At 40.5% G+C, this 12665-nt stretch overlaps 1 protein-coding gene across 2 annotated transcripts in view; it reads left to right on the top strand.

The window, feature by feature from the left end:
- The window catches only part of DENND1B (DENN domain containing 1B), a 315144-nt gene that overhangs the window by 75042 nt on the left and 227437 nt on the right, over positions 1-12665 (top strand). For both annotated transcript variants that reach the window (XM_075528710.1, XM_075528703.1), the window contains exon 3: positions 6672-6715. In XM_075528710.1, the coding sequence (XP_075384825.1) occupies positions 6672-6715 (44 nt within the window). The remainder of the gene's footprint in view (positions 1-6671; positions 6716-12665) is intronic.

Here is a 12665-nt window from a genome sequence, read left to right as displayed (position 1 = left end):
ACTTCAATCCTTTAATGTCCGTCCTGACTCAGTGATGTTACTTAGTGCTCTGAACTAGCACAGTAGCTAGTTGTGCCAGTTTCCTCTCCCTGCACCACCTACAGAATCTCTAGCAATGTTTTATTAACAGTTTCAATTATAGAATAATATTTGATAAATATTATAAATTATTTAAATGATGTAATGTTTCTTAGATGATATGAACACTAACAAAAATTGTTTCATTACATTTTCCTATGTTGAATTCTAACATTATTGGTTACTATTCGCAATTGAGTAGAAGTCTTTTTCATTTTCCTTGAATTGCTGCTTAATTCTTTGAAGGCTCACATATGCTAATAATTCCAGTGTTATCAAAATATCAGCAAACTGGACAAAAATCAGCAATCACAAGAACACCAGCAGGGGTGAAAACATTAGCATGTATGTTCTTGTAGCACATACATGTGAAACCATGTGATTTGAAGTGTCATTATAATTGGGTAATTATAATTGAGAAATGACAGCTCTGGCAAAAGCATATTGGAAGACTCAAAAAATAAATTAGCATAGAGTTTTAGCCTTGTTGCTATATTGATATGTGTCAGCTGGGCTTCAGAAATGCTTTTGTTGCTATAACTAGCTACAGGGACATTTTTATAAAAAATAGTAAATCTTTGCTGAAACACTGCATAAAAGTTTTATAGATAGTAAATTTGATGTGTCATCCCCTCTGACAGTGTCACCTGGTACATGCACCCCTCGCACCTCCCTAGTACTGCCACTGCCCATACTGATTCTGCCAATTACCTCTTGCACCTAATGTGTTAGATGATGATGGAGAAATTCCACACTGTTGTCTTGAATGCCATGTCAGACACCTACTTAAATTGAATGTACAACAGAGCCTTAAAGAGTTATTTCACACTTTCTCTCTAAGCTTCCAACAACCTCTTTCTTAGCTTTGCACTTACCACTCAAGAAAAATTAGCAGTTTTTACACAAAAACTCTTTGTACTACATATTCTAGCTACTTGGGTCTTTATATTTTCTTTTCTTCCTGTAAAAGGGAATATGTTCTCTAACTTCTGCCAACACTAATCTCACTGTCTGTAATATTGACCCTGTCCTTTTTGCCTTCTCAGGCTATTATATCACTTTTTTTTGCTGGCTCTTGATGGTTTATTAATTTCCATTAGTTGTTATACATACTCATGTACTGAAAGAAAATAAACAAACCGGCGTTTCATCTTTATGTCTCTTTCCATCACCTTTTCCTTTTCTCTTCATGTGCAGCCTTTCTTTGACAGTCTGCCTCATGCATTCTACCTCTTTCCTCTGACTGTCTCCCTCTCCATCCTTATACCGCGCTCGTATTTCCCAGTCTTCCATTGAGGGTGCTCTTTTTTATGACTTTATTTTTGATTATAATTGTCACTCTGTGCTTTCACCTTTTAATATTTAGATGTATTTCTTTCAGTATCTCTTTTAGATACAATCTCTTTCCTTATCTTCTAGATTGCATGCATACTCACACTCTGTCCGTACCTTTTCTACTTTTCTGGTTGCTCTTTTCACTTGGTTTAAGCCCCTATCTGATTGAGTGGCTTCTTAGACTCCCTTTCTGGAGCCTGGTGCCATAGTGGGCTATGTGTTGGACTTTGAACCACAAGATTGGTAGTTCCAATCCATCAGCTACTTTGCAGGAGAATCATGAGGCGGTTTGCTCCCATACAGGTTTACAGCCTTGGAAAGTCAATGGAAAAGTGTCCTCTGTCCTGTAGGGTTGCTTTGAGTCATAATTGATATAATGGCAGTGAGTTTGGTTTTGGTTTTGGCTTAGGATACCTTTAAAATTATAGTGTGGCCCTTGTTTCTATCTTTATCCCTTGAAATTCTGTTTCTACTACTCTCTTCCAGGGCTCCTCTATTTTTATCCTTAATTTTTAGTGTTTAAAAGATCATCTACTGTCTTTTAACTCCAAGACTTCACGCATGTTGTTTTCCCAATCTGGAATGTTTTCCCTACTCTCTCTGTAGCACAAACCACCCTTTGCACGTCTAACGTAGTGTCGGTTAACATCTCTTCATCCCAAAGTCTCTTAATAATTCTCTATTGTAGATTAAATGATTATATGCCTCTCTGTATCATTTTGTCCTTTAAAAGAGAGAAATTATTTGGTTGCTGTTTAGAATACACACAGCAAAACCACCAATTCAATAACTTCTGCAGATACAGTTCACTAACACAGATGACCGCTTTTTGAATTAGGCAGTCATCCTCATCCTTTGCTTTTGAGGTATCTTCTGTATTAATATGCACTCACTTCCCCCTGAGATTCCAATTTAATCTTTTGAGTTGCTGTTGCCAATTTGACCCTATATAGATGATTCTTAAAGAACACAATGCTTAAGGCAGACATTAAAAAATCATTTTATTGGGAGTTCATACAACTCTTATCACAATCCATACATATATCCATGTGTCAAGCACATTTGTACATTTGTTGCCATCACCATTGTCAAAACATTTGCTTTCTGCTTGAGCCCTTGGTATCAGCTTCTGATTTCTCCCCTCCCTTCCCATTCCCCCTTCTCTCATGAGCCCTTGATAATCTATAAATTATTATTATTTTGTCATGTCTTATACTGTCCGACATCTCCCTTCACCCACTTTTCTGTTGTCCATCCCCCAGAGAAGAGGTTATATGTAGATCCTTGTAATTGGTTTACCCTTTCCACCCCATCCTTCCTTTACCCTCTCAGTATTGCCACTCTCAACACTGGTCCTGAAGGGATCATCTGTCCTGGGTTCCCTGTGTTTCTAGTTCTTATCTGTACCAGTGTACATCCTCTGGTCTAGCCAGTTTTGTTAGATAGAATTGGGATCATGATAGTGCGGGCTGCGGGGGTGCGGGCGGGGAGGAAGCATTTAGGAACTAAAAGAGAGTTGTATATTTTTTCGTTGCTACACTGCACCCTGACTGGCTCATCTCCTCCCCGCGATCCTTCTATAAAGGGATGTCCAGTTATCTACAGTTGGGTCGTGGGTCCCCAATCTGCATCCCCACTCATTCAAAATGATTTGTATTTTTGTTCTTTGATACCTGATACCCGATCCCTTCTACACCTCGTGATCACACACAGGCTGGTGTGCTTCTTCCATGGTTGCTTTGTTGCTTCTCAGCTAGATGGCCATTTGGTTACCTTCAAGTTTTTAAGACTCTAGACGTTATATCTTTTGATAGCTGGGCTCCATCAGCTTTCTTCACCATATTTGTTTGTGCATCCGCTTTGTCTTTAGCGATCCTGTTGGGAAGGTGAGTATCATGGAATGCCAGTTTAATAGGACAAAGTGTTCTTGCATTGAGGGAGTACTTAAGTAGAGGCCCGATGTCCATCTACTATCTAATACTAAACCTATAAATATATGCACATAGATCTATTTCTCCCATCTCATATATAAAAATATTTACATATGCACATGTCTGTATTTAGACCTCTCTACATGCCCTTTGCCTCCTAGTTCTTTCCTCTATTTCCTTTTACTTTCTTCTTGTCCAGTCATCATGTTCAACCTTCATTAGGGTTTCAGTAATTCCTCTAGGTTACATTGCCCTTGATCAAGCCCTTCCAGGCCTCCTACATCCTCCTAACCATCGATTTTGGATCACTTGTTGTTCCTTTGTCCCTGGGTTTTTTAACACTCATTTTCTTTCCCCCACTTCCCCCTCTCCCATGTCCCCCAGAACCACAGGCCTGATGTTTTCTCCTTCAGATTGTTTATCCCTCTGGTCTTCTTTAGATAGACATGCAGAGATAATAATATGCACATAAAGCAAGACAGAGCAAAGCAAACAACAAAAACAATGACAAAAAAGGAAAACCTGTAAATATTTCTAGGTCTGTTTGTTGACCTTAAGTGTGTTTTTCCAGTTGATTCTGATGGAGTGCCCCGCCCTGATCTCAGAGTCTAATTTTGGTATTCCCCATGGACTTCCTCGCTCTGCTCCCCTTGCTATTCTGTTGCATACCCTTAGTGTTTCGTCTGAGTGTGGTGGTGTCAGATTGGACGGATTCCCACACTGTGTCTCTAGTGTTGTCCCCCTTAGCGCTAAAGGTCAGCAAGGAATATCATGGAAGACATTGGTTTTAAGAGGATAATTTTAGTACCATAATACACTTTAAAATGTTACCAGAATATTGGCTTAAATTCTCATCTTTGCCAACAGTGGCTGAGCCCTTTCCTGTTTAATTAACCATTTTATCTCCATAAGTGAAAGAATAAAAGACACATTATTTAATGGTTTTTGTTCATTTATATTTGATGCATCACTGTTTGAAAGTGTTAGATTAGTGAATTCTCAAGTTGAGTTCAAGCGTTCTTGAAAGGCATGTTGTTTAAAATAATGCTTTGCTCAAAAAAATAAAAAGGATTGTCCTTTTGACATGTGTTTGTGTATCTGCATTTTGTGGAGCCTGGAAGATCAGGGCTTTTTCCTCTTTCTAGCATCACATAGAATATTGAGTGAAATCAAGTTAACTTATTTTAAGTATACCATTAAACATATTAATTGTTGGGGATTTTGTAAAATAAGTGTTCTTTATAGATCAGTGAAGGATCCCATGGCCCAATAGCTAAGTACTTGGCTGCTACCCAGAAGGTCAATGATTTGACTCGATCACCAGTCCAAAGAGAGAAATAACATATAAGTATATAAACACAATATTTAGTTATGGTAATTAAAAGTGAGAACTTTATTTTAGTACACTAAGTAGAAGACAAGTATTGTGAGAAATTGTGAAAATAAAAAGTTAGTCTATTTGTAAAGTAATATTGATTATGTGTATGTTCTGTGAAACCTGTGACAGCTAGAATTTGATAAAACTGCTTTGTTTTTCTAAGTTTTCTGACTTTGATGGTGCATATTTATGGGAAATATTAAAATTTTCTTTTGACATGTTTTAGTCTTACGCAGCTTCTGTTTCTTGCAGGTTTCAAAGTATGTGAATTAACCAGACACAACATATTGCAAAAAATTCACTGAAATCACCTACAGCTATCATATATAATTTAAATACTATGTGAAACATCTTCGAGGGCCATATATGACTTACAGTGGCTTCCCTGTCTCCCAGAGGCAGGAGTTGGGCATACATCCACATGCCAGCCTTTACCTATTCTGACGCCAACTTTTCCTCCCATGCTCTGTGTCTGTGCCGGGCTTGCTGCATTGACCACACAGAAGTCACAGGCCACATTCATTGTCTGTGAGTTGAATTGAAAATATCAATCAATTTTAACTATGGGAGTTTTATCAGGAGAGTCAACAAGTTGCCACAAGTCAGGATCAGTCAACACTGAGGATACAGTCATTGGTCCAACATTGCTCTGCATCCAGCAGCCAAGTTCTCTCAGTTCTTCCACCTGTCAGCTGCATGGCCCCTTGACCTCTGCATCCATGGGCCAGGAAGCCTACCTGTCACTCTGCCTCACAGTCCCGTAGTCCTGCCACTGCTTCTCTGTTTTGTTCCTGATCTCCTTGCCTCTGGTCTCTGAGGCTCCTTTGTTCTGTCCCTAGGTCTCCTGCCATAGTCTCTGGTGCCTTGGGTTTTAGTCTGCACCACTTCAGAAAGAGATCTTGCATCTGCTCTTCTACTTCGGGTCCTTGGATTTCTCTTTGAGTCTCAGATAGGTATCTTATACACAGAGGAAAGGCTTGTAGTTTTTGTTTTTCATCAAAATGTATCCCCAAGGAAAAAAAAGGATAGTCACTTAGGTCACATGATGTAATAAAGTCAGACTACAGCCAGCTGAGTCCTTCATAGAGAACTTCGTCCAAAATGGGATTAAAGTCAAAGACATAGAGAGTCCTGAATTGTAGTACATCGTGGAAGGATTGTTAAAGGATGGCTAGAAGGGTCATGTCAACTGGTGACATCTCACAGACTTTAAATACAATGATGTTTTATAACTTGCTGCCTTGTAGAAACTCACTGTTTTTTAATGCTTTATATAATCAAGAGGAACACTGGTGACAGAGTGGTTATGAGTTAAGCTGCTATCCCAAGGCCAGCAGTTTGAAATCGCTAGCCACTTCAAGGGAGAAAGATGGGCATTTCTACTCCCAGAGTGGCTTACAGTCTAGGAATTTCCGGGAGGCAGTTTCACCCTGTCAGCTAGGGTTGCTATGCATTGACAATGACTCAATGGCCGTCAGTTTTGGATTATATAATAAAAACATGGTATTTCAAAAGTGATCTTTAATATAAAGCAATCTTTATTACAGTTTTTATAGATTCTTAACGAGGACTTTAGATGGCAATTAAAAATGATGTAGTTTGGCCTCATTCCTGAGAACTTTTATAGCATTGGTTACATATTTACAATTCTCTTTTAAAATGATAACTAATATTTTTCTGAGATTAAATCTGATCATTTATATTCCAGAATCCTAAAATCTAGGTAAGTAAATAAAAACTTAAGTTTCTAAACTGAATAATGGCCATAAAATCTTTAAAAGTTAAAAATATTCAGTTAATGAATGAAATAAAATGAAACTGATCAATGTAATGTTTAAACAAAATTTTTACAGTATAATTAAAGTAGCTCAAATAATTTAAATATTTTAAACTTGTAATTGAACTCCTTCTTGGATCTTTCATTAATGATATGTGTTAATTATTTACAGATCCTGTGGTCTTGTGGAAATTCCCAGAGGACTTTGGAGACCAGGTTGGAACCCCATAATTTTAACAGACACTTAACATTGGAGTATTGTTCTCACAACTATTGCTACCACTGATACCATTATTATATGTTAATAGCTATGATATCTTTTTCATGATCAACTCTGAGAGGGGAAAATAAAAGGCTTTATGTGGAATATATCTAGAAGAACCTATAAGTTACAAATAATTGGTGTGTTTCCTTATGTTGAAACTCGTAGATAAAAAGAAGCGATTGGAGGTTGGATATTTAGCGTTTCAGCATATTTTTACACTCTTAGTTTATGGGGTGTATATTTGGCATTTCAAAAGAGCCCTCATTAAAAATTTGATGTTATTAAATCTTTATAGTATATACTTTTATTTTTATCTTCTTATAGTCTGTTCTTTCCTTATAGTAATACTTGAATTAATTATATAGAGGTTGACTTATCAATGTTTTATTTTTAATATTTTGTATCTAGAGATTTATTGTCTTAGAGAATATGATATGTGAGAAGGGATGAATTTATTCCATTTGTTTTATTTTAAAATAAATTTTTAATATGACAGAAGGAGCTCTGGTAACACAAGGTGTAAAGTGCTCAGCTGCTAAGTAAAAGGTCAACAGTTCAAAGCCACCAGACACGCCACGATAGAATGATTTAGCAGCTTGTCTCATAAAGACTGCAGAATTAGAAACCTTGGGGTGAGGGCAGCAGTTCTGCTCTGTCCTATAGGGTTGCTGTTGAGTCACAGTTGACTCAACAGTGATAGACTTGATTTTGGTTTAGTATGCCGAAAAAATGACAACAGGTGGAAGGTCCTTGTCTCCTTTCTATTTCTGTGGGCCTAGACATGGTTGGAGACGGGCCTGTGTCTTGAAATCAATCTTCTCTGGTTCTAGGAAGTAGTTGGTGCTGGTACCTTGGAGCTGTTTTTTCTTAGTAGTACAACGGACTTCTCTGCTTTCTTTTGTCTCCTTTTATTTCTTATAAGATAAAAGATTGCATCCCATGGTAACCTATCTTATAAGGGGGTCACGGCCAAGACCTGAGTGAGAGTGCTACATGCTACCAGTAATTTTCTTATAACTGATTGGCTGATGACATCAAGACAATGTTATAGAACTGATTTTGTCATTGGATAGATGTGTTAGGGTTCTCTAGAGAGATAAAACCAGATTGCTGATAATTATATATATATTTATAAAGATAGATATATAACACAAGAAATGAACTGTTAAATTATATACAGATAGATATATAATACAAGAAAGAAACAGTTAAATTATAAAGCAGTACAAATGGCTCAGTGCAGCTCACTCCCTGATAGAGTTGTAAGACACTAGCAGTCCTTCAGGTCTTGAGGCCTGCCAAGGTAGTCCACTGTAGAGAGCTTTAGGCTATCCTAGCACAGGCAGCAAACAACAAGCAGGTCACCAACTGTCAGCCAGGTCACCAACAGTCAGTCCCCAACTCCAGAGATATACATTCCAATTCTCTAGCCAGGCAAGTCTTAAAGGGACCTCAAATTACAGCAACACAGTTCACAGGTTAGGTGTCCCACAGGTAGTGTAGCTTGCAAATTGAGGTGCAGAACAAGCAAGGCAGTCCAATGATCAAAGAGCGAGAGACAATAAAGGCAAGACTCACCAAGCCATTTATCTCTCTGCCCTTCAATTAATCCCACATGTGTTTATCGGCCAGGCTGGCACAATAAACTAACTATCTCAATCCACCCCTTGCCAACCTGGCACCTGTACAAAATTTTTAGCCATATATACTTATATAATTTCCGGACATTGATGAAATCACACTTATACTTATCATCAATCATCTATCATACATATGAATGAAAACACACTGAATCTAATTGTATCTTATATGTCATACCTGAACAAAGGAAAGATATGCAATAAGCACATAAAAAGAAAATACATTGACAAATACAAACCTCGCTTTTGCAATTGATCATGTGGTCGTAATTGATAGGTAGAACTACCTTCTTCTACTGCCCATTCTGTATTAACTTTGCCTTCGGCAAGCACCTCAGCTGGCTGTAGTTTTTGCCCGGTGGGGTGACCCTGACCTTCATTCCTGAGGGGTCTGGGTCATTATAAGTCCTGTCAGGATTGGGTTGCTGTAATTTACCATTTACTTTAATCATAGGGTATGGTAGCCCTAAGAGTCAGCCAATGGAATCTCCTGGATTCCAGACATATTCTTCTTTACCTCCATTATGTAACACCAGTCCAATTTCTCCTTGGTAATCAGGATCAATCACACCACTCAGTACAGTGACACATTTTCTGACCTGTTGACCCAAAGGCATGAGAAGCCCAAAGTGGCCCTGGGGAATTCTCAGCTGCAGTTCAGTGGAATCCATGCTGTGTTTCCAGGTGGGAGAGTTCCTTCCTTCGGGACCAGGACCTCCAGGCCTGAGGAACACAGGGTTGTTGGGACAGGGAGCAAAAATGCTGCAAGGGCATCATTAGGAGTAATAGTGAGTGCTGCCAATCCAGCTTCCACCCCTTGGTTCCTGAACTCATGAATTCTGGCTATTGGAGACACAGCACCATATATTGGCCGCTGGTTTAGAGCATATACAATTTCCTGGAGAACATTGCCCCAGCCCCGCAAGTTGTTGCCACCTACTTGGCGCCGTAATTGTGTCTTTAGGAGCCCATCCCATCATTCTATCAAGCCAGCAGCTTCAGGATGATAAGGAACATGATGCAACCAGTGGATTCCATGGGAATGGGCAATTGCTCCACTGCATTTGCTGTGAAGTGAGTTCCTTGATCTGAAGCAATGCTATGTGGGATGCCATGCCGGTGGATGAGGCATTCTGTAAGTCCACAATGCTTTTGGCAGAAGCATTGCGTGCAGAGAAGGTAAATCTATATCCAGAGTAGGTGTCTATTCCAGTAAGAACAAAATGCTGTCCCCTCCATTATGGAAATTGTCCTATGTAATCAGCCTGCCACCAAGTTGCTGGTTAATTTCCCCGAGGAATGGTCCCATATCTTGGACTTAATTTTGGTTTCTGCTGCTGGCAAATAGGACACTCAGCAGTGTCAGTGGCCAAGTCAGCCTTGGTGAGTGGAAGTCCATGTTGCTGTTCCCATGCATAACCTCTATCCCTGCCACCATGTCCACATTGTTCATGTGCCACAAGAGTGGCAGAGGAGTGGCAGTCTCCACAGCACGTGTCATCTTATCTTCATTATTAAGGTCCTCGTCTTCAGAGGTAATCTTTTGGTGAGCGTTCAAGTGAGATACAATTACCTTTACTTTCTTGGCCCGTTCAGAGAGGTCTGTCCACATACCTCTTCCCCACACCTCCTTGTCACCAATTTTCCAATCATGGTCCTTCCAATTCCCTGACCATCCAGCCAAGCCATTAGCCACAGCCCATGGATCAGTATACAGTCTCACATCTGGCCATGTTTCCTTATATACAAACTTAATGAACAGGTGCACTGCTTGAAGTTCTACCCATTGGGAAGATTTCCCTTCACCACTGTCCTTTAGGGAGATCCCAGAAAGGGGCTGTAGCGCTGCTGCTGTCCACTTACGAGTGGCACCTGCACATCGTGCAGAGCCATCCGTAAACCAAGCATGACTTTTTTGGTCTTCAGTTAAAGTATGGTAAGGAGCCTGCTAGGAAGCCATAGGTGCAGACTGGGAGAAAGGAGGCAATGTGACAGGAGTGGAGACTGTGGGCATTTGAGCTACTTCTTTATGCAGCTTACTTGTCCCTTCAGGTCCTCCTTTGGCTCGATCTTGTATATACCACTTCCATTTAACAATGGAGTGTTGCTGAGCACGTCCAACTTTATGATTCTGTGGGTCAGACAATACGCAGTTCATGATAGGTAGTTCAGGCCTCATGATGACTTGGTGGCCATGGTGAGGTGTTCAGTCTACACTAAGACCCAGTAACAGGCCAATAGCTGTTTTTCAAAGGGGGAGTAGTTGTCTGCAGAGGATGGCAGGGCTTTACTCTAAAATCCCAACGGTCTATGCTGTGATTCACCAATAGGGTTCTGCCAAAGACCCCACACTGCATCTTTATCTACAACTGACACCTCTTGCACCATTGGGTCAAGATCATATGGTCCCAGTGGCAAAGCAGCTTGCACAGCAGCCTGAACCTGTTGAAGAGCCTTTTCTTGTTCTGGGTCCCACTCAAAATTGGAGGCTTTTCGTGTCACTTGAAAAACAGGTCGAAATAGAACACCCAAGTTAGGGATATATTGCCTCCAAAATCCAAAGAGACCCACTAGGCATTGTACCTCTTTTTTAGTCGTTGGGGACATTAAATGCAATAGCTTATCCTTCACTTTAGTAGGACTATCTCGACATGCCCCACACCACTAGACCCCTAGAAATTTTACTGATGTGGGCAGTGCCTGAATCTTCATTGGGTTAATTTCCCAACCTTTTGTATGCAGATATTGTACCAATGAATCTAGAGTCTTTGATACATCATCCTTAGTGGGTCCAATCAGCATAATGTCATCAATATAATGGACCAGTGTGACATTTTGTGGAATAGACAGGTGATCAAGTTCCCTTCGGACTAAATTATGGAACAGGGCAGAAGAGTTGATGTACCTCTGGGGGAGAGTTTTGAAAGTATATTGTTGCCTCTGCCCAGTGAAGGCAAACCTCTTCTGGTGGTCCTTTGAAACTGATATTGAGAAGAAGGCATTAGCCAAATCAATAGCTGCATACCAAGTACCAGGAGAAGTATTCATTTGCTCAAGCAATGAAATCACATCTGGAACGGCATCATGTTGTTGTGGTTACGTGCTGTTGAGTTAGTCCTGACTCATAGCCACTTCATTTACAGCAGAAGGAAGGACTGCTCAGTCCTCCACCATCCTCCCCATTGCTTTTATGATTGCATCATCATAGTACTGCCAACCCCCTGAGGGCTATGGTTCAGCCAAAGTGACATGTATTTTGAGGGGAAACAGTTTCATCGATGACATTTGACCCTTTCAAACTAAAAATCATTGCCACAGTCAATGCCGACTCATAGTGATCCTACAGGACAGGATAGAAGGGCCCTGGGGTGCAATTTGTAGCCCAATGTGTCACCAATGGACCACCATAGCGCCCAGTGGCCTCCTAAAATTTAGGTCTGTGTTGCATGAAAAACAGTTTCACCCCATCATATAAAAGTTTTAAGTCAGCTCCAACTTCAAATTCCATTTTGGGACAGAATTATTAAGCTGTGAATATAGGATAAAGTTATTAGCTTCCAAAGTACAACGATGGAACAGGCACTAGGTAGACATTTCCATTCCAAATGGGAGAGGAAAAGCAGGTATGATAATGGATACCAAGTAAGCAAAACTCCCACAAAACGCTTTATCTTAGCTCTCTAGGCTTAAAATTAATCTTATTTTCTGAGCTCCTCTGGGTAATGATCCTGCCCTCCACACTCAGGATGCTGCCTTTCTGGATTCTGGGTGGAGCCTCCTGTGTCCTAAACTTCGGTTCCCCATGTCAGGCCCCTTGAGATGGCAACTCTGTTCTCTTAGTTTGGGCAGCTCCATTCCTCCAGTCAACTGAGTAGTGACCCCTTCCATCCCCTTGATCCCTGTAGTCTCTCTACTTTTGCCCCATGGACATGAGCAGCCCACCTACTTACTCAGCTTTGCACAACAGATCTGACTCCATACTCTTGGCACTTGTGAAAAGCACCCTACTCTCTAGAATTGAACTGGTGAAGATCTTGACTCTCTGACGTTGTACGCTGTGGCTTTACCTTTTGAGACGCCAGAGGTTGTGGTTGCTTCCTGTCCTCTCTAACTCTCACCTTCTGCCTGTTTACTTCACCTCTGCTACCCTCAAGCCTCATGGGCTGGCCAAGCCTCTGCACTACTTGAGCAAGTGACTGGAGGCACCCCACTCTTCTAGAAAGCTGCTTGCCCAAAGACACTCAACTCGCTCCACAGGTCA

This window comes from Tenrec ecaudatus, chromosome 1 (genome assembly GCF_050624435.1).
Source record: "Tenrec ecaudatus isolate mTenEca1 chromosome 1, mTenEca1.hap1, whole genome shotgun sequence".
Lineage (NCBI taxonomy): Eukaryota > Metazoa > Chordata > Mammalia > Afrosoricida > Tenrecidae > Tenrec > Tenrec ecaudatus.
The sequence above is the reverse complement of the archived record's forward strand: the minus strand, read 5'-3'. Positions and strand labels throughout refer to the sequence as shown.